This window comes from Juglans regia, chromosome 4 (assembly GCF_001411555.2).
Source record: "Juglans regia cultivar Chandler chromosome 4, Walnut 2.0, whole genome shotgun sequence".
Lineage (NCBI taxonomy): Eukaryota > Viridiplantae > Streptophyta > Magnoliopsida > Fagales > Juglandaceae > Juglans > Juglans regia.
This window is the reverse complement of record NC_049904.1, coordinates 12180668-12203779: the sequence shown is the minus strand read 5'-3', so window position 1 is coordinate 12203779 and position 23112 is coordinate 12180668. Positions and strand designations below refer to the sequence as shown.

General features: G+C 34.9%; 1 protein-coding gene across 1 annotated transcript; it reads right to left on the bottom strand.

The window, feature by feature from the left end:
• Positions 1–524: 524 nt before the first annotated feature.
• Positions 525–18829, bottom strand: LOC108992590 (proteasome subunit alpha type-3-like). The gene is made up of 10 exons (XM_035689734.1): positions 18570–18829; positions 18373–18412; positions 18205–18288; positions 17278–17351; positions 11949–12035; positions 11780–11864; positions 11586–11632; positions 10119–10184; positions 1876–1966; positions 525–1111 (listed from the first exon to the last, which is right to left on the bottom strand). Exons 1-10 carry the CDS (start codon positions 18671–18673, stop codon positions 1040–1042), a joined length of 750 nt encoding a protein of 249 aa, XP_035545627.1. The 5' UTR covers positions 18674–18829; the 3' UTR covers positions 525–1039.
• Positions 18830–23112: the final 4283 nt, after the last annotated feature.

Below are 23112 nucleotides of genomic sequence, written 5' to 3'. Positions count from 1 at the left end.
CCGACAACTCAGAGTCAAAGTAGGATCGGAGCCTACACAAGTCAGGAGCCAGAATCATAGTTCAGATTTGAACTCCAACTAAGTCAGTGCTCACTCCTATGATTAAGATCCCCTAAAGTTCTTAACTGAACTCAAAGGTCTAAAGTGAAAGAGAAATAGATGCATGAAATGACTTCATAGCGTTTATAACTGCCCGAATAAGTTATTTGGACAATATTAAATGCTTTATAAATGTTATGAGGTTCATTTTATATATTTATCTCTCCTACTTTGCATCCTAGTATTTTGTCAAGAACTCTAAAGAATCTAAATCATACGTCTTTTACCTGACACATTTGCCTTTTTCCATAAATAAGCAGACAACTCATCTACAACTAACACAAATATGTACTAATTATATTCAAGTTATATTTTATATAATTTTAATAGATTTGAATTGAATTTAAAAAATCTAATATTTTAATAGAAAGTTATAAAAGAGTTGTAGAGCGACTGTCTATTATCAATTATCTTTTTCCGCGAGATTACCAAACTTTCAAAGATCAACCTCATTGAGCCATTTCTATCATGCAAAGAGTACAGTGTACAACAATAGTTGTTAGTTCTTGCCAGTATGCAGTTGAGCCATTCAGATTGGAGCAAGAGGGTGATTCAATTTTTTGTTTTTGGTGGCGGGGGGCAGTAAACAGATTTCGTTTGATGTGCTCTCTCTTCTCATGTCTTCTTTTCTTTGTGCTTTCCTCTTTCTCGATGTCCATTCTGGTCTTGATTTTCAAATGAAATCACCATCATATTCAAAGCTACTCCCAGAAGCTACTGACAGGATACCGGTTAGTAACTAACTTTTGCTCCTGTCAATAGATATGAAACTGACCATTTATCTAAATTACAGTAGCAGCAATAAATATTAACGGATTATAAGGAAAAAAAAAAATCATTCTATCCATGTCTTAATTTGTGGGATGTTATGGAACGATCCAATTACAAACTGAAGTGGAGCCACTAAAACAAGACAAAAATAACAAGAGGGATGGCTCCTCTAATCAGCATCCATTTCTTCCAGAGCTGCTTTAGCCGCTGCCTTAGCTTCATGGAGAAGCTCCTCTGGAACCTGAAAAGGATTTAAAAGAAAAAGAAATATCCTAAGATGATGGCAAAAGAGGCATGAAGTTAACCTGTTGGATTGGTACTAGAGTGATAAGCAATGCCACCAAACCAAATGGATAAACTAATGGCCGGTCAGAACAATAAATAGCTCTGAGGTAAAATCAATCCAACATCGACAGCTATGGGATAGGAAACAACTAGGTTTGGTTTACACAACTGAAGGACGTGATCATGAGGGAGAGCCTTAATTTCCTTGCAGGAAGCTACTACTTGATCATTCATGCCTTCAAATTTCAATGGATATTTCCAATGATACAGGAAAGCTGGTGCAGATCTGTAAAATGGCACTCCCAGCACCATATTCTATGTCCGGCCCTCAATGCCCTTAATAAAAACAAAAACCTTTGTCAAGGACTCTAACTGGTCTTCACCTGCTCTTTATTCTTTATCTACCTCCCGAGACAAAATTATCTCCAGTTCTTTTTTTTTTTTAAAAAAAAAACTTCAGCTCTGCAATACTCTCTTAAAAACAGAAACAAAACAAATACAGACAAACAAACTAACAAAACTGAACCTTCAAAATAAAATTTGGTGACTTTCAGCTCTATATGATTAATTGAACTAACTGCAAAAGCACGCCACCCGCAACACTGGCAAACAACTGGCTGTTTAGACTAATATGCAAGGGTGACAGAGAGAGGATACAATATAAAAAAATTAACTAAAAAAATAGTAAGCTTTTTCACTGCAATTGAAATTTAGTGATACCTTCTGATGCTGACGGTTTGACTCATCACAGACCCAGCTCATTTCCAATTCGAAGTCCTTGTCCTTCGCCTCATCATGTACTCCATAAATGCTGCTTACCATTAGCGTCAAATTGTCAATCTAATCACTTTTAGAAACAAAATGACCAAAATACCTCATATTAACACTTAAATAGATACTACCCATTTTAAATGAAATGAGAAAAATCCTACTCCCAAAACCCACTCTGCAAAGCTACAAATTCTTTTTTCCTTCACCATCACTTAAATATTTAGCTTCCAAAGAGACCTCCAATGGAGTTTTGGTAATGTGGGATAATAGGCTGGTGGAGAAATTGGCAGAATGTGAAGGAATTTATGGTGGCTTGTTCTTTTAGAAATGTAGAAGATGGTTTCTTGTGGGCTCTTGCAGATGTTTAAGGGCCCAACTCCAACAACAAAAAAGGAATTTGTGGGAGGAGCTTAATGGTCCTTATAGTTGGTGGGAATTACCGTGATGAGTTGGCGGGAATCTTAACATGACTTGGTTCCCAAGTGAAAGATCTGGTGAATCTCATCTTTGTTCCACTATGGTGGTGTAGTGTTCTAGGGAAAGCATGAAAAAGACTAAAGTCAATTTTAAACTTCTCTAGAATCACTTATGAAGTTGAGTTTCACCTATTAAAAAGTCAATGTGGGAATTAGCACCCATAACTACCTTTATAACTTAATCAAATCTATGTGGGTTATTCATAATCCTAATGTTGTGAGACTAGGGTGTTACAGACTTACAGGTGGATTTCTCATACTTCATTTCTTGAGCATGATCTTATGGATATTCTCATCACTGGAGGTACCTCCACGTGGTCTAAGAGACAATCCCTCTTAGTCTAGACTTTTGTAGATTCTTTATTTGCCCAGATTGGAAAGCATATTTTCATTGTCAATGTCAAAAGAGACTCAAATCATTTCCCCATTACTCTAGACTGTGAAGGCATTCACGGCGGCAGAAGATACTTCAAATTTGGGAATTTGTGGTTAAATGCAAAAGGCTGTTGACAAGGTCAGACAATGGTGGTCTTTCTACCGATTCCAAGCAACTCAAAGCTTTATCTTGTCCCACAAACTTAAAGCGTTGAAGAATTACTAAAAGACTGGAAATGAGCAAGCATTTGGCATTGTGGATAATCACAAGAGGAGAGAGATAAGAGAAGATACGGAAAAACCAAGTAATCACTAATCTTGAAAGAGGTCAACTCTAATGGAGACGTCTTGGAGGCAAAAATCCAGGTCTATGTGGTTAAATAAGGGTGATAGGTGCACCCCGCAATTCCAGCGAGTGGTGTACGAGGACAATGATGTTTTTCGTTGATGGTTCTTTTGGTCGATGGTTCAGTCTTCTCTGATCAAACAGACATGAAAAAACACATAGTGCAGCATCACAAACATTTGTTTTCAGAACATTTTGCTTAGAGGCCTAAGCCTGCCGAGCAAGCTCTTTAGCCCATTGAGGAAGACGTGGTCAAGTGACTTGAGGCATTTTGAATAGAATGAGGTTCCCAAATTGGTTAAATGTACATTTGGCAACAAAGCACGGCGCCTGGATGGATTTACTATGACTTTTCATGTTTGTTGGTATGTGATTGATGTGACATACGAGGGCATTCCAGTAGTTTCAATGGAGACCGATGCTGCTGCCACACAAAAACTTGGAGTTCTAACCTGAAATATAAACCCTAGAAACTTTGAAATTCTTGTTTATTAGCCCTAATAAATTGTTTTCTTCCCAACCCCCAAGGTTGACTCAAGTGGTTAGGGCCTTGGTCTTGGTGGTATACTCTCTCTGGGTCTAACGATTGAATACTTGGATGCAAATAATTTCTAGGGGCCACATCCCATTCTTTTTCAATAAAACCTAGAGATTGTTACAGAAATTCTGCCCCAAAGATCTGTTTGTGCCGCCAGCCTCTTCATTCACAAAACTCAGACCACCATAGACCAAAGACAGTGAGTGACCTACACTTGCTGCCTGCCCTCACACCCTTTCTTGAAGATTTCTTGACAAATTATTGGAAAGAAGTCATCAACAATCTCAGTGTATCTCTCTGATAGAACCCAAATATTAAGTGTTAGTTGAAGCCTATAAACCAGTTACTGATGGCTGCACAGGTACCAAGGAGATTACAGCTGCTAAGCACTACAAATTCTTGGTATGGCTGAAACCCTAGGTGAGCAAGCCCGCCGAGTTTTCATGTTCATAATGAAATTTAGACCATAGGGCTTGCATGCACACACTCTCATCCATGAAATTCAAGTCAAGTTTTGTCACATGGTGCTGTCCCAGTTTTTAGCATCAAGAACACCACAAAAGAGAGATTTTGTCACCAATTAAATATCTGAACCTTGACATGCACAGCCTTTTAAATTCTGTCAAACTATCACCAATTCTAGAAGGGGTTCCTGTTAACAACACCAATATACCTTAGAGGCCAAAATTCCAGCATGATAGTCATCATTGACCTATGACTGAGAGCCCTAGATCTAAGTTTCCCTAAGAAAGTCATAAAAACATGATGAAATTTCCATCAAGCATGAAAAAGGGGGTGCTGTCAGTAACCCCAGATGGCCTAAAACCGAAATTTCCCTCATATTCCTAAGACTAGGAATGAGCAAAATTCTGTTACCTGTTAGGGGTTTGAATAACACTCAAAACCACACATAGCATGACATTTAGATGGATGCATACATATGTTACAGCTGCTGTCAAAGTTTTGACAGCACCCTCTACACTTTAGACAATGATTACAAGATCCCAAATTGTAACATAGGCCCAAAAGCGGGATTAAAATTTTTGTTTTATTATTATTATTATTATTTTAAGTAGTGTTATCTATTGGTTTGAAACTGGTAATTGTTTTGAATTAGGACTCTTTCACACTTCGAAACCATTATCCTTTCAGTATTCGTAATCTCGTAGGATTGGGATCCTTTCACCCTTCACACCTCAATCCTCTCAGTCTACGTTTCCTTATAGTCATCCATTTAGTTTCCTAGTTGCATAGTTTCTCAATTGAAAACAAACTCCCAACTCCAAACTCTATCCAATCTTGTTATGATCCATGATACCCCTTCTCCTTGCCAATAAAATCCACCCCGAGACCCTCCAGAAATAAACACAAGAAACCTTATACACATAGCCACCGTAGCAGCCTCTACAAACTGAGAACGCACCTACCTCAACCCAGCAGCCACGACTTCGCTGGAAACCACCACGGAAGACGTCACCGGCAGGTCTCCCTTCCCTCACAATATGCGTCGACCCCTAACTCTTCGTCACTCTCCCTACCGTCAACAACAAAAACAGTCCCTGGAGAATTCACACTGCCACTGTTGGCCATCTTAGAAGACATCAAACCACCTCTCCGTGGCCACAGACCAGCCCATTCCCGAAGAACCCACTCCTTCCGGTAAGTCCACGCCGGAATCTTTCTCCCTCCTCTCTCTCTCTATTATTCTCGGCTGGGCAGTTCTCTCTCTAACTCTCTCAATCATTCTCTCTCTTGTGCTGCACCACTGCCCAGAGAAGCCCAGTACAACGCCGACCACTCCTAGCCACCGTGAACCTCGGCCAGCCACCACAACCCTTCATCGCAGCTGATCCTTCTCTCGGTGAGCATTGCACGACCACTCCCTTTTGTTCATAGTCCCAGTTTCCTCTATTGCACGATATGAGCCTTTCCCCATAAGCCTATATGTTTCCTTTATATTCAGCTTTCCCAAAATACCCATGCCATTATGATGTTTTCCCAAAATGCCCTTAAATCCCTTATTGGCTTGTTTTATTGGCTCCCGTAAATCCTCTTAAAGGAACGTTGAAGAGGACTGTTTTTCCTCAATTGGGCCTTAAAACAAGCCAATAAGGCCCAAAATTGGGCCTTATTGGCCCAAAATGCCCTTAAAACCCTTATTGGCTTGTTTTATAGGCTCCCGTAAATCCTCTTAAAGGAACAACTTTTTTTCCTCAATTGAGCCTTGAATTTTTAAGGGTTTTAAAGTATACTTTTTAGTCTATTATTTTAATTAATATTCCACTGTCTATTTAACTATATTTTTTATACAATTATTATGTTTTTAAATAGAAAATTAAAGGATATGTTATGGGTTTTGAATAATATTATTATGTAGTAATCTTTGATTGAATATGTATTAAATTAGCTCTATTTATGATTTTAAGTAATTAGAAAGCTTCGGCATGTTTTTCTAGAAATTAGCAAAGTCGAGTACCTCATATAGGTAACGCACTACAAGTTGGGAATCAAGAAGCAGTGCTAAGAGGTAAGTAGGATGATCATATAATTGTATGTATACTGTAAATGTTCTAATTGTGCATGAAAAATGTGATGTTATCTACGCTACGCTACGAGCTAAGCCGAGGTTAGATCCCTTTCATGATCTTCGATTAATTACGAGAATATGCTTGTAAGTGAGTCTATGTATGCATGGATGGTTGTTTGATGGATTGAATGTTATTAAAATCACATGAATGCCAGGTAATGGTCACGCAGTATTCAAGTCACATATGCCATGTAATGTTCATGTAGTAGTTAGATCACGTATGTCATGTAATGTTCATGCAGTAATTAGATCATGTATGCTAGGTAATGTCATGAAGTATTTAAATCATGTATGTCATGTAATGTTCATGCAGTAATCAGATCATGAATGCCACGGAATGTTATGCTTAGACCCTATTATGCCATGCCACGTTATGCTACGTCATGTACAAGAGTGTGCCATGTAATGAAATAGCCAAATCATGTATGCCATGTTCATGAAGTACTTGGATCATGTATGCCATATACAAGAAAATGCCATGTTATGCTATGCCATGCCATGTACAAGAATATGCTATGTTATGTTATGTCATGTACAAGAATATGCCATGTTCGAAAAGTTCATGAAGCCTAATAAATTCTCATGTATTAAAAAAGATAAGAAGTTTTAAGGTGACACGGACCCAAGCGTGTTCACCAAAAGTTATGCAAGATAAGTGAAACACGGACTCAAGCGTGTTTCACTCCATGTTACGACACGATATGCAAGATAAGTGAAACACAGACTCAAGCGTGTTTTACTCCATGTTACAACACGATATGCAAGATAAGCGAAACACAGACTCAAGCGTGTTTCACTCCATGTTACGACAAGTTATGCAAGTTAAGTGAAACACAGACTCAAGCATGTTTCACTCCATGTTACGACAAATTATGCAAGTTGGGTGAATCACGGACTCAAGTGTGTTTCACTTCATATTAAGACACGATATGCAAGTTAGGTGAAACACGGACTCAAGCGTGTTTCACTCCGACAAGTTATGCAAGATTAAGTGAAACATGGACTCAAGCGTGTTTCACTACAAGATAAGTTATGCGGTGTCACGGACTCAAGCATGATTCACCACATGTAATAAGTAAAAGACAAAATGAACAAGCCATGTATGATTGTTAGAAAATGCATGAAGCCAGTCATTTATACATTCACATTACATGTTTGCCATGACTATGTATGATTCTACTCATGTTAATGATGAATAGATATGCTATGTAAATCTGTGACGATATATGTATGTATGTAAAGTTTTTCAAAAATTAAGCCTATGTGAACTTAAGTTATGTTTACGGTATGATTGTGAATCTGTGATGCTGTATGTATGTTATGAAGAGTCTTCAAAAATTAAGTCTATGCTAAGCTAAGTTATATTTTACGGTATGATGCATTATTTACTGAGTATTCGACTCATTTTTGTTTGTTTTTCTATTTCTTCTACGTTTAATTGTCACAGATGATGATTGTAAGGACGCAGAGCTGGAGGAGGGGCAGGAATAGATTTAGTGCAAAGACTTAGAAAGGAATAAGTGTTATTTACACAAGAATTAGTTTAGTTTATGTTTTTACTTTATGTTTCTAATTTCACGTTTCAAAAACAGTTATGTTCAGTTTAGTGATGCTTTAATAAATGAGGTATTTCAGGATATGAATCTCCTTACCGGGCACTATGCTATGAATGTTAGTAATATCTCTATCCTACAGGAAGGCGGTGTTATACAAATCCTTGTCATAACATCTCGCACGCAAAGACAAAGGATCTAACTCTAGATTATCACCAAAACCAATGGGAATTCATATAGAGAACCCCACTGTACTTGCTGGAAATTTTAGAAAGCATGTCCAGAATGAAAGATTGAATTTCATGGAATGTTGAAAACCTTTGTTAAGAACGAAACAGCACCAGAGATGCTAAACTTTGACACTCAAGTCTGTCCCTTAGTTAAGAGATGGAAGTTGTATAGACATTGATGTGATGATGTACATGTGATTATATAGGTGTTGTTGCCGTTATTGTTGAGGTAAGTAATTGTGATCATATTACCCTTCTTGTTATTTATGTAAACAAATGACAAAATGCTCTTCTTGCAAAGTTATAAATATGTAAATGCTTCAAAGATGATATGATTTATAGTCCATTCATTGGTAGCCCATGTTACATGTACCTTTTATTATAACCATAATGAATGCAAAATGAGATTGTTTGAATGCTGCCACTTGCCATGATATATGTATAGAAATAGCATATGCTAAATGAATGAAAGATAAAGAAAGGAAAGGAAAAAAGAAAGAGAATGAATGCATACTTAAAGTTAGTTGTTTTCAGAATGGGCAATGAGTGTAGAAGTTTTAAGGTACGAGGGGAGAGCAGTGATTGCAACACCGGGAATGACTCGCTAGTAGTGTGCCTAGTGATGCCCTTCCCTAAGGAGGACTAGATTCTTTCCTGAAAGTCATGGGAGGAGCCATGACCACAAGGACCACTAACCCTATTACAAGGGTGTAATAGTGTGTTGGCCATAGACAGATTAAAGAAAAGTCTATATAAACATGTATATGACTGAAAGTTCGACTGAGAATGCTGTTTTATAACTAAAAATCTATCTTATTATATTGTTTACTATATGATGTAATTGCTTACTGAGTATTCGACTAATATTTGTATTAATTGTCCAGGTGAAGGAGATTGTGAGGACGAAGCTGTAGGACAAGACATAGCTCAAGAGATGAGATGGAGGTCTCAATCAACCGAAAACTAGCATTAGAGAAAGTAGCTTTTCCATGCTGTCTCAGGAACCTTCTAAATAATGATTTCATGATTATTATTATTTGAGATGTTTGGAAAAAGTGCAAGACTTGGATTTTGTTAATAAATGCTATTTCTAACTCTTTTATCTAATAAATTTCAGTTTGTTTTTTATTTATAGAATCTTTTATACCTGACTTGTATGAAAATCTTTTTAAATGTTAGTAGCATTCCTAACCCTAGAGGACGGGAGTGTTACACCAGTCGCTACATACCCTTAAGTGGACGGTATAATAACTACCTCCAAGAATGATAGTTTAGGAACAATACGTAGTCATATCTTGCTGGAAATTCAACAAGTAACCCCATTCAATGAAAGTCCTTTCCTTAATTAGATAGTAAGAATTTGATCAGGAATTTATTTTTACCCATAAAAAAATGATTAGGAATTGATGTGGTAACATGTGTATGCTTGAATGGTGATTATTGACATGCTCATTTGTTGCTTGAAGCTAAGAGGCAAGTAACTATGACCACACCTTCATTTTTTCAATATATATATATATATATAATGTCCCTTCTAAAGTGTGTGGTAATCATGAATATATCTTTATTTCTTTCTTTCTTTTTTCATGACAGGGGAACCACCCCACAGCAGAGCCCTTAGGACTCACCCATGGAACCTATACCCCCGGGGAGTATCTTTATTGCTTTAGTATAGATGTAATGTTCTTTCTCTTAAATCTTGGGTTCAATTATTATAAAGTAAAGATTTTTACTTATCAAAAAAAATTATTATAAAGTAAAGATTACCTGTTGATAGCACTTTTGATGTACCCTTTATTATAAAAGCATGTGGATGGATGTAATGGAATTTTTTTATCGAAGCTTCCGCTATATGATGATCTTTTTATATGTAGTAATGATTTTCAATGAATGGAAGAAAGAAAAGAAAAGAAAAATTATTGAATGATTGCATGTCTTTTATGATTGTATGTATGTGTTCTTCAATAGGATCTTTGATAACTTATCAAAAAGAAAATCTATAAAATAGAAAGGAAAACTCTACAACTAGATATTGACATCAGAGAGGCAAGATACAAAATTTACATAACAGTAGTAGCAACACTCACATTTTGGCAACTTCAATAACCCCTTGACGGCAAGTCAAGTCTGAAAGCCTCAACTTTTCGATCTCTCTGAAAATATTATTTCATTATATGAATCAGCAGCATCATTAGTGCAAAACATATAATCAAAATTCAATTAAAAGAACTATAATCAGAATAAGTTGTATAACTGATGAATTAAAACATTGCAACATAACATAACAAAGCAGCAGCACTCATCCAGATTTTAAAATCCTTATGGACAAAATTTAGTAGCATTACACACCCCACTCCTGATTTACTATCATAAGATACCTTTCTATGAGTAATGTAGTCCCATAGGATATTTTATTTTTTACTGGCATCGGGTGGTTGGAACAAAGTCCCGACAAATTTGGGGGTGCACAAGCCCTCAGCAATAAGTTTTCCGCAAATGCACCTCAGGTAATTCAAGGAGATATTCCCCCAATCTAATGGCCCCTAGCAATTGTTTGCAGCCAAGGGTTCAAATCTTAGACCTAGAGGGAGCATGCTGTCAAGAGCAAGACTTTTACCACTTGAGCCGACCCCTAGGGGATTCCATAAGACATTAGCATGGGAATAACAAAAGAATTGGGTATTCTTCACTAAGAAGTCATGATTATAATTTACAACCACGTGATGGTACTAGTTAAGACTCACGAATACATTACTTACATTACTAATAACTGGATAAACAATGACACCACCAGATTCTTGGGTCATGTTTGGGAACGAAGTATAATAGTAAATTTGATCAAAACTTTCTTACTCAGTACAAACCTGTTTTACACCAAAACAATCCCAATCATCAAAACATCTTATCTTGATTTTCTTAACAAAATGAAACCAAAACAATTTTCACAACTCATAAAACCTCACAAAAATCTTCCTTCAAAACATATTTCCCCCCACCATTTTTATGCATTTTGAAAAACTTTTTCAATCCAAATATATTTTTAATGGGTCTTTCCAATTTCACAAAACCCCATAAAGCCTATGTTTAAAAATTTTCTAAAAGTTACACACTTTGAGAAAATCTTACATGCAAACATCCCATTAGCTTTCGTCCAAATAACCAGAAAAAGATAGCTTATTTAATAAGCACAGGAAATAATCCTGTGTAATTCTGTAGTGAATTAACTTCATTTTGATTTTAGTTGTGGCAGATCTCCGATGCAAGATATACCAATTACAGCATTGAAAAGTACAATACCCATTCAGTTTGTCCTAAGATCAAACTTTTGTAGAAGCATAACCTTAGTCCAGGTAGGGATGAAGTCACCCACAGGCAGGATTAAGGCATGACAAGCATTATGACAAAAAGAGAGCCAGAGAGAAGTAAATTTGTGGAGTTAAAAAGTAGGGCCATGTTAATATCAATTGGAAAATACGTGTTCAACGAAATTGTCAAGTTGTAATACAACATTTAGCTGCTCCTAGAATTTGATAAACAGCTATAACTCAACTTACGTTTTAGCTGCCTGCCTGCCCTTTCCAATTGCAGCACCGAAGTACCTCTAGAACAAATGCCAAAAGTCATTTTGGAATTTGCTCTACAATATAACATAAATATTACAATTGATTTCTGGATAATGATTATGTAAAAGGCAAAAGGATTGACCTTCTACATTTATTGTCCGATTTTACTAAAACAATTGACTCACATATGAAATACCGGAGGGTTCAACCATGTAAAGTTGTGGTCCATCTCTGTCATAGCCACCAAGAATAACTCCGCATCCAAAAGGTCTGCAGCACCATCAGTTATTCCCCCAAGGATAATAATGAGAAAAAAATAAAAATGAATGGCAACTACTGGTTGTCTTGTCAAACCTTAGCCACCAATAGAGTGTACACAGATGAACATAACTAGCTACACGATCAGCAAGCTCCTTGACAGGAATTGGTTCACCATATACACTGCATAAAGGTCCCACGAAAATGAGATAAAAAATGTGACAATGTAAAAGGCAGATCTGAGAATTTTTGGGGTTTCATGGATTTTGGCTAAATTATAAGGGAATATTTTCATTAGGGGTCTTATATTTTACTTTAAAAAAGCAGATAGGAGCATGTAATTCCATGATGCGAACACGACCACGTATATGAAGTTCATGGTTACTAGTAATCAAAATTTCATAAAACCTTGTTTGCCAACCAGGTTAAACAGATGCTCCAATTGGGTAATGAAGCCATGTGAAAATACACATTGTTTCTTTCCCATGCCATAGTAGCTGGCATCACATAGCATATAAGGTCTGAAACACAACCATCAAGTAGGTGATACCAACCAGTTGAAGGGTAATATATTGTTTGAAACTTACCTATAAAAAATATATGCATACATACATATATATATTTCAAGACTTTTGAGCTGCAATGGGTCCGAAACTAAAAAAATGGTTAAATACTAAAATAGTCCCTATACTCTCTTTTAGACTTTTTACTTTTCATGTGCATTCAACCTTGATCATTTTGATCCTTCTATTAATATGCCGGTAATATTCCGTTAAATTTGCCATGTCAACCCAAATGATAAATTGACATGTAAAAAAAAAATAAAAATTAAAAAACAGTTTATCACCAAAAATTTAAGTGGAAATCTAGGCACCTAGGTTGTGACCCAAGCCACAACCCACAACCCACATGGCCTAGGTCACACCCATGCGACATTTGGGCGCCATACTAGGTTGCAAGACCCAGCTGCGACCTGCACTTGAGTCGCAAGAGCCAAGTCACCACTCAAGAGATGCCTGGGTGTGTTTGGGCACGACCCAAGCACAACCTAGATCTTGCGACCCAAGCTGCCTGGGTGCAACCAGGATTGCAACCAATATCACCACCAAGGCGATGCTTGGGTGGGGGTCACTAGACCCAAGTCACCACCCAAGCTTTTGGACCCAAGTTGCAATTGGGTCTTGCAACACATGGTCTTCCTAGGTCGCAATGACCAATGTCACCTAACTCACCACACAACTTGGGTCAAGACCTAGGACACTAGATTGCAACAAGATTTTATTTTTTATGTAATTTTTAATTTTAGATGAATTGTTAATTTCTTTTACAAATCAATTTGCCATTGTGGTTGACGGGACATATGCAATTGACTATTAACAGCATACTAATGGAAGGATCAAATAAATCAAAGTCGAAAGTGTGGGGATTACAATGTTCAGAATTAGAGTATTGGGAAAAATTTGTCCACAAGGTAAACCACAATGACTATTTTAGTATTTAACCCAAAATATAAATTAAAATATCATAACATTACAGAGAATGTGTAATAAGGTAAGAAAAAACCAAGTCATATCTAGTTTTAGGAATAAAACTAGTCAATATTACAATTGGAGTTTCTTGAAATAATTATAAACCGCAATAATTTCGCCCTCCCAGACAATACATAACACTCAAATGGAATGCCCAAGCCAAATGACCTATACTCCAGAAGGACTAGTGAATGACAATTAGAGCCCAATTGGAACATTATAAAGATCAAAAACTTCTCATTCCTAAGCAATATGGAATCTCATACATCACATACCCTCATCACTTATCAGAATGGGGTATGATAATCTCCCACTTTACATTCCTGACGTCCTCATTAGGCTAGTCGGTCGTAGGCTAAGCGACTCAAGTCCCACATTTCCAATTGGAATAGGCTCTGATACCATTTGTAACGCCACAATGGAACGCCCAAGCCACATGACATATACTCCAAAATGAATTGTCAATGACACAATCGGAGCCCATTGGAATTTTATAAAAAGCCCCCTTATATTCCCAACATCCTAGTTGGGCCAGCCCATCATAGATGGCACAGCTCAAGTCCCACATTTCTAGTTGGGATAGGCTCTGATACCATTTGTAACACCTCAATGGAAGCCCCAAGCCACATGGCCTATACTCCAAAATGACTCATCAATTATACAATTAGAGCGCCATTGGAACATTATAAAGAGCAATAATTTCTCATTCCCAAACAATGTGGACTCACATACACCACCTACTCTCATCACTTATCAAAATGGGGTATCACATAATGTTAGATCCCATTCAACACCCTTTCTATACTCAATTTGGGGTGTACGATTTAGACCACTTAAATCCCTGACGTCCTCATCAAGCCTTCCTATGATGTTACAGATTGAGTTCCACACTTCTAACAAGAGATAGACTCTAATACCATAATGACCTAGGGAATGTTCAAAACCACATTTAGGCTCATCCTCCAAAAGGATTAGCCGAGGTTATAGTTTAACTTTGTTAAAATTCTTATCTCATACAATGTGAGATCTCATTCACCATCCTTCCTATACTCACTCTAGAGTGTTACAAAAGATCACGAGACCGAAAGAGAAAAAATGAAGGTTTCACACATTAATTGCACATGTAATGTAAAACCAGACCAAGTCCATGTAAAACAAAATATCCAAAAAAAGACAAGAATGCATGAAGAAAAGCAATTAAAAAATATAAAGTTTTCCATAGATGCATATTGCACTCACACACTAGGTACTTATGATGAAACCAATTGTAACTTTTCTCTCCCTCTTCTTTTTCTTAGGATAAATACCATCTATGTTAGGAAGCTGGCTGCTTACCATCATATCCAATAACATGATTTATGAAAAATGAGTGCATGACATGTGCTGCAAGTGACTACAAACCTAGTAAGCTAGGTAAGAATGTCCAATTTATTTACTTGCATGGCATTTCAACTAAAGAAAAATGTAGCCATGTGATTTTGGCCAAATATGTGTTCCCATTATAGTTCGTAATTCTTCATTACATAAACAAATGGCATCATCAGATAAAGTAAGCCCTTGGATATGTGCCAACACAACATATTGACTTCCAAGATGTATCAGGTCAGTAACTAGAATAGCCCTTGGATTTTTGACACATGTTGAGTACTAAGTGTACGTTTGGGTAGTAAAGTGATCTTAGATGATTTGTGAATAATAGTAAAAAAGTGGTGAAAAATTAATAGTAAAATATGGAATAGTAGTGAATACTCTTGTACTGAATGGGGATTCTTTAAATGTTTCCTTTTTAGACTTTGCTGGTTTCTAGTTTCATAGCTTGTATTTAGGTGTTTCCGCTTGTATACTTCATGTGTACTTGAGCTATCCTTATCTACTAGCATTAATAAATTTCTTAAAACTTATCAAAAAAAAAAATAGCAGTAAAAAGTAGTGAAAAGTAATGATAAAATATTGAATAGCAGTCACTACCTAAACACAGCCTAAGTCAATCAAGGGCAGACAAGATACTGACATTTTGCTATACTCTCTAGCGCCTTGGAGACTATTTATTTACACTATTACAAAGTCTGGAAGAAGAACCAAATTCAGGACAACAACACCAATAAACCTTTCATATTGATCATGTTTCAAGTAGGAAGTCAATAATGGGCAAACAAAAAGCCGATCACCTGACCCTATGATATACTCGTGAGTACCCCAACTGCTCTTGCCACTACTACAAAGTCTCAAAATAAGAATCACTTTCGGATCATCTCTCTCCTCTACCTCAATCTTTACATGGCATATTTACGCATCCTCCCTCTCCCTCCTTGCCACCTCAAGTGTAACACCTCAATTCCACATCTGGAATATGAACAATGCACATACAGTTGATAAGTTATAAAGGTAGCCATGGGTGTCAGATTCCATGTTGACTACATACTAAGTGAAAATGGGATTTATAAATGATTTACTTTAAGATAAAACTTTTCACGTGTATCGGAATTCTCGAAGATGTTTAATAAGAGTCAACCTCTGGAGGATGACAATTTGCTTTTCCAACCTGAAATTCTCTCATTTTCTCCAGTGCTTTCCTTGGGTTGTTACATATGGTATTAGAGCCACCTAATAAGGTCAACTATGAGAAATTGGAGCATTGCACAACATGGCCTAGACCCCTTAATGAAGGACATCAGGAATTTTTTTTATGAATGTTTGTAACACTCCAATCCCACATGTTCCACATTTGTACAGACCTAGGGTGTGCAAGTCGTACACAAGCCCTTTGAAAAAAAGGGGACCAACATGAAAAAATGACAATTTTTCATAGGTGTTAAGTCCAACATTGGCTACCTACAAGCTAAAGTGGGCTTTATAAGTGTCTCTATAAATGTTTCAAATTAACTAGACTTTTTAGATTTTTTTTTTTTTTAATAACTAGTCCTTTTAGAATTATAGTGCAAATGTGGCTAGCACTTTCCCAGGGTTGTTACAAAAAGGGTGTTGCTTCAGCTCAAAAGGAAATTTTTTCACTTCCGAACCTTGTCAAGTCAAAAGGCAAAAGGATGTTTTTTGAGCCAATTGGGTTAAAGAACAACCCCAAGAGCCAATAGTTTTAATAAAAGTGATGGCCTAAGTTTATATTGTGAAAGGAAAGGAACAGTTTACTATAATGAATTGCGTCAAATGGCATTTGCAAGGTCACAAGAAACCATAATTTTGGCTATCCTAGGGGGAAAAGGAATAAAATACCATGAAATAAAATACTGTGTTGGATTGCTTTTACAAACATGCACATGGCTGAAGAACTTTCACACAAACAACTCAATAGCCATTGATAAGTAAGATACTAAGGATGTAGAGAGTAAAGCAATCAACATGGAGTCCCTCTATTGAAACAAGATATAGATCCCAAATTTCTCTAATTTAATCTGAATTTCAGCTAAAACAAAAAAATTATTTTAGAGAAAATCTATAGTAGAATCCCTTTAAAGAATTACATGCGGTTACAGATGAATGATTTGTCTTACAACTATTGTAAATGGCATGTGTCAATGCATTCAAGATCATGCGGTAAAAAAAGGATTTTAGATAGTACTAATCTTGACGTTGCATGATTGAAGATTATTCCATAAAGGAGCAAAGTGTCCAAGTAGCATAGTATGTATGGGAATAGAGAGAGTAGGTGTGATGCTGTTTCCAAGTCGCATAGTCACAATTAATTGCAACCATATTTATATTTACAATATGCAAAGATCTAGCAAATTAGTTTGTACAATTACATTGTATCTTTGAGGCATTTTGGTGAAGGATAGCAAGTAAAAATGGGAAAAAAAGAACGATTTATCCTTACATATAGAAAGAGCTAGAGGTGAGAAACTGTGACACTAAACAGATATTCAGGTGCAAATACAAACCTTTCGTAATTAGTAGCTTCAGATTTGGCACGGGCAACAATTTGCCTCCCATCTGCTGCCAGTCCTGCCACAGCCTGTATTTGAAAAAAAGAATATAGATTGAAATAGTATCTAAGAATAAGATGCTGGATAAGAATAAGATTGATTCTAGCTCATTTAAGAACAAAATTATCTGACACTACAATAATCATTCTACCCTTATTGCTTAGGTTATAGATTCTCCATGCATTTAGGCAAAAATCTGTTTGAATGTAAATCTCAGAACCGAGTATAGCACAACGATTGCCACCTCAAAGAATGTTCTTTATAAATCAAACATGGCTGGTCTTAACTCTTAAGGAATGAAAGCTCTCATTCATGACAAAACCTCCAATAAAGTCAGCTTTTACTCCTGCTTCTTCCAGCTTTACAAAAGCTCGCTTGATCAATTTTCATTATTTCCTACTTATTTGGAAAACTTACCGATAAAAAAAAAAAAAAAAAAAAAACTTATTTGGAAAATAAAGGAGGAAACAGAAATAAAGGTTACCTTTTTGCAAAGTCACATGAAGATTTGACTGTAAAAATGCTGTTAGATATAACCCATAATCATCACAAAAATTCATTCAAGTATTGAGTGAGTGTTTTGGAGATAAAATATTTACATATAGATACTTATGGCACATGTTCCCCTGCATTTCTGCATACATATTTGCCTTATCAAGGTTCAATTCTAAAGAAACCCAACAAAACCATGGGTAAGAACACTAAATCAAGTCTCACTTGTAACAAATCACATAAAAGTGTCATTTGCAATGAAGGCAGATGAAATATCCAAAATAATTACGACAATTTATACCAGAATATTATATAGCAGCATTTACATCCGATCAAAATGTCACCATATTATAACTAAACAAAATGAAAATTTGGAACATATAATAATACCATGCCCGAGTGGCGATGAACAGAATGAATTCTTCGATTGGAACCAGGTAGCATCATCTTCGAAGCTATTAGTTTCTCCACACCCTAAATTCCCCGTGAGAATATATCGACATCAGAGACTGCCCGATAGTCAAATAAATAAGGAGATAAATTAAAGAAATACTTTACCATTACAATCCCATCTTTGCATTTGATGCCAATCACAGTCCTGGAATAATAAGAAAAATCAAAATCACCGAACATAGAAAAGGTTTGAAACTATGTAGCCAGTAACATAGTTGGTTGGATAATCTCAGTTGGACTAATAAGCCTAGGGTTTTGTGGCTCGGGCACCAGATGAATAAGTGAGAGAGAGAGAGAGTAACCCGCTGTTGTCGACTGCTTTGGCGGCGTACTCGATCTGGAAGACGCGGCCATCGGGGGAGAATGTAGTCACTGAAAGATCATACCCTGTTCCTATGCTGCTCATACTGTCGCCTGATCCTCGTTTCGATTCTTCTTGCTTCTTCTACTTCTCTGTGTCAGTCTTCAAATGTACTTTTCGAGCTCGAGCTACGAATGACAAAAGCCTTCCGCAGCTTATTTCTTTCCTCCCAAGAAATTCACTCAGCACGGGACTTTTTTTTTTTTTTTTTTCCCTAAGCCACTCAGCACCGGACATGTTATTATTAGAAAAATACTAACTATACAAAATAAATTTTCAAAATAAGTAATATAATTTATTATGTTAAATTATAAAATTAATATTTATATTTTTTTATTTTCTACCATTTCGCATAGTAAAAAGGCTATAAAATACTAAAAATAATTAATATTGGTTTAACTAAATTTTTAGAAGAAATTTGACTAATAAGCTGCTTTTTTTGTTTATTCTTTAAAAATTATCAAGCTGTTAATGGGCTGGAACACGAAACAAAAACGTAACCTTTGTCATTTTTGCATTTAAATTGTGCACACCCTGTATAATTGTCTACCCATAAGCAATAATGTTAGTGTTTCGCTTAAAAAAATAAGAAGAATAATGTTATTTGTCCCAAAAATTGGGTCCAGACTCCCGACATGGGTTAAATTTTTTTTTTTTTTACTTAGGCTCTGTTTAGATGTAGAAACATTTCTTCTCATCTTATTATTACAATTTTTTTAAATTTTTATATAAAATATAATAAATAATTTAATTTTTTTTAAATCACAAAATAATAATAATAATATTAAAAAATAATATTTTATTCAACTTTTAACTTTCATTTAAAATCATTTCATCTCATCTTACTATCCAAACGGAACTTAATGATTAAGGAAATGCTTTTAAATGATGTTGTGGATTGTTTTTAAAAAATATATGAGTATAAAAAATGAATGAAAAAAAAAATCAAAAACAAAATAAAAAGACCGAATGGCCTTATTGGAATCTATTCTCGGACTACACCCTCGGTCGATGAATGGTTATGTGCATTGTTTGTTTTTTTGTAATAGGCAAGCACTTAAAACTAGGATTACTGCTACGGGTTTCGAATTTGAGATCCAAAAAATATCTCGAATAGTGTAATTGTTTTTCTTCTTTTTTTCTTTTTTTTTATATATTTTTTTAATCATCATAAATATTTTAAAAAAAATAAAAAAACTCACAATATTATTAAAAAATATTTTTTTAATCATTTGATAAAAAAAAAATCTCATTCGAAATATTTGTTGGATCCAAAATTGAGACCCAAAATATTTCTCTAAAACCAGACTTGGATAATATAAACATGTACCAAAAAAGGCTTTGCAATCTACGATTTAGGGTACGTTTGGGTAGTGAGAATACTTAAGAAGTATTGAGAATGTTTGTGAATAGTTATGAGTAGAGATTGGAGTGAGTCTGTGAGTCTCATTGAGAGTATTTTGAGTTGTTTGGATGTGTGAAGTATGTTGAGTTGTTGACTTTTAGATAGGTAGTTGAAAAATGTGTGGGTCCCATAAATATTATAGTGATTTTATTTTTAGTAATAAATATTATAGTTATTTTATTATAATGATTTTTTAATATTAATAAATATTGTAGTGATTTTATTTTATTTTTATATATAATAATGATAAATATTATAATGATTTTATTTTTAATTTATATGTAATAGTGATAAATATTATAATGATTTTATTTTCATATATATAATAGTGATAAATACTATAGTAATGTTATTTTTTATTTATATATTATAATGATTTTATTTTTTAGTTATATATAATAGTGATAAATATTATAGTAATTTTATTTTTTATTTGTATATTATAGTGATAAATATTATAGTGATTTTATTTTTTATTTATACATTTTAGTGATTTTATTTTTTATTTATATATAATAGTGATACATATAATAGTGATTTTATTTTTTATTTATATATTATAGTGATTTTATTTTTTCATTTATATATAATAGTGATTTTATTTTTTATTTATATATAATAGTGATAAATAGTGATTTTATTTTTTATTTATATATTATAGTAATTTTATTTTTTATTTATATATAATATAAAGAAATATTCTAATGAAATTATTTTTTATTTATATATAATAGTGATAAATATTAGAGTGATTTTATTTTTTATTTATATTTAATAGTGATAAATATTATTGTGATTTATTTTTTATTTATATATAATAGTGATAAATATTATAGTGATTTTATTTTTTATTTATATTTAATAGTGATAAATATTATAGAATGTTTGTGAATAGTTATGAGTAGAGATTGAAATGGGTTTGTGGGTCCTATTGAAAGTATTTTAAGTTGTTTGGAATATGGAATATTTCAAATAATACGAAAATACTTGAAAAATATTGAAGTATATTGACTATCCAAACGTAGCCTTAACGACAGAACTGCAGCAGCTCCCATGATTCTACCCAAAAGTAATGGCACAGTTGTTGTACCCTTGGATCATTACCATGTTGAGATCCTTTTATCTCCACCACCCTTTCTTTCCCAAACATTTTGTAAGGGAAAAACTATTGTACCTACCAATTTTTATCGTTCTATTTGACCGCTCAAGTAAAAAAAAATAAAAAAATTAGTTTTTATTTTTACTTAATGATTAAAGAAGTGATTTCAAGTGTATTGGTGTATTTTTTTTATTTTTTAAAAATATTTAAATATATTAAAAAATAAAATGTTGCAAAAGCAATTAGTGGTCAAAGAGAGCAGGGTACTCTGGGCGGCAGAGTTGCCTGACTCTTTCGCAGTTGATTTCTATCAAACGTGATAACACCAACAACTTATTATGGCTGTCTCAATTTCTCATCTCAGTTTCTTCCATGTGTTATGGCAGCAATGATCTCTTGCATATAATAGATGGCTCAAAACCACGTTCATCCGTTACACTTCCAATACCAACATTGCCTAATCAATACATTCTTAGTTGGATCAATGCCACCTTCATAGATGGAGTCCTCTTAATTATCTTATATGGACGCAACTCAATCGTTTCTCTTCTCATTCTCACTCCAAGATTGCTCATCTCTAAAGGAGAGTTGAAAATCTCAAACAAGAGTCGATGTTATGTTCTACCTACCTTGCTAAAGCCAAGACTTCAGTACTAGCTAGCCACATTTGAGAAAGTTAAGGATGAGCCACATTTGAGAAAGCTAAGGATGATGCAGACCTCAAATCTTTCATCACCAGTTGTTTGCACTCTTCCTACATGTCTTTTGGATCATTCATATCAAGGTTAGCACTCTCCCAAACAACTTGCTTCTATGGAAGTTAAGAAGAATTCTTCCCTTGAGGATGAGGCCTAGTATGCCAACAGTGGAGCAAACACCCACATTCCAGCAAGTCTTGATAGTCTATATATACAAGAACCATCTCGAGGGTATGATACTGTAGTTTCTGGTAATGGAGTGTCTCTATCCATTTCTCAGTGCTCTAGACGGCCTTCTTTTATCGCACGCTTGCTCTTCTTTGAAAAACACTTTCGGCCGTCTCAGTGATACAGCCAATTTTGTATCTATTCAAAAGTTACGTGAAGGCAATAAATGCTTATTTGAACTAGCAAGATCTTATTTTCTTATTTTTCATTAAGCATCTTCAAACTACGAGAGCTTTGCACCAGAGATACACTGAAGATGGTCTGTACCTCCTCGTTAAGCTTTAGGGGGCATTTATTTAATCCTGTAAATTCGTCACTATAAAATATCTATTCATTTAATTACGTGAAATCATCAATTATCTCAAAATCTTAAACTGATTGGATCAAATAAATTTATTTATTTTTATTATTTTATTAACACTTTTCTTCATGTATGAGCCGTCATAATCTTCCTCACTGAGTGACCTAACATATGAAATATTTATTTAAATAATTAAATTATAGAATTTGAATTTGAACTCGAGATTTCTAGTCTAATATCACGTGAATTAATCACCACTTGTCAACAGTTATCTCAAAAGGCAAGCTTTTTGAGAACAAGTAGTAATTCAAAAATCCAAAAGATTGGCGTAGACTTCGATGATAGTCATCGATGGTTGATGAATAAAGCCATAATTGATAGTAAAGAACGTCGATGGTCAACAAATAAAGCCATTAACGACAACAAGATGTGATGAGAATCCAAAGACTTTTCAAGCTTGAGTCACTGTTATGGAAGTAGAAGTGTAGAACGGGCACATATAACGGCAGATCAGCGAGTAATACATACATAAATAAAGATAGAGATATCACTGCACTTGGTTTGGTATTTCTCGCAACCCTGCTGGAAGTGTTGTCAGAATGAGCCTTACTAACTCTCGCTTACAAGATACAATCCACGGGTTTCCTTTCTTGTCTTTTCCAAATCTTGCGTAACTTGATCTCTTTGTGAACGCTTTATTTGGGAACACTTCTCATCAAATTAGCTACATGTCCAAACTCATCTGGTGATTTG

Excerpts from the sequence above, each read along its gene's own strand:
- LOC108992590 (XM_035689734.1), bottom strand. The coding sequence starts at position 18,673 with ATGAGCAGCATAGGAACAGGGTATGATCTTTCAGTGACTACATTCTCC. Across the intron at positions 11,633-11,779 it reads AACCCTCCGGTATTTCATAT|AGGTACTTCGGTGCTGCAAT; the intron begins GTGAGTCAATTG and ends CATTTGTTCTAG. Across the intron at positions 1,112-1,875 it reads CAAACCGTCAGCATCAGAAG|GTTCCAGAGGAGCTTCTCCA; the intron begins GTATCACTAAAT and ends AATCCTTTTCAG.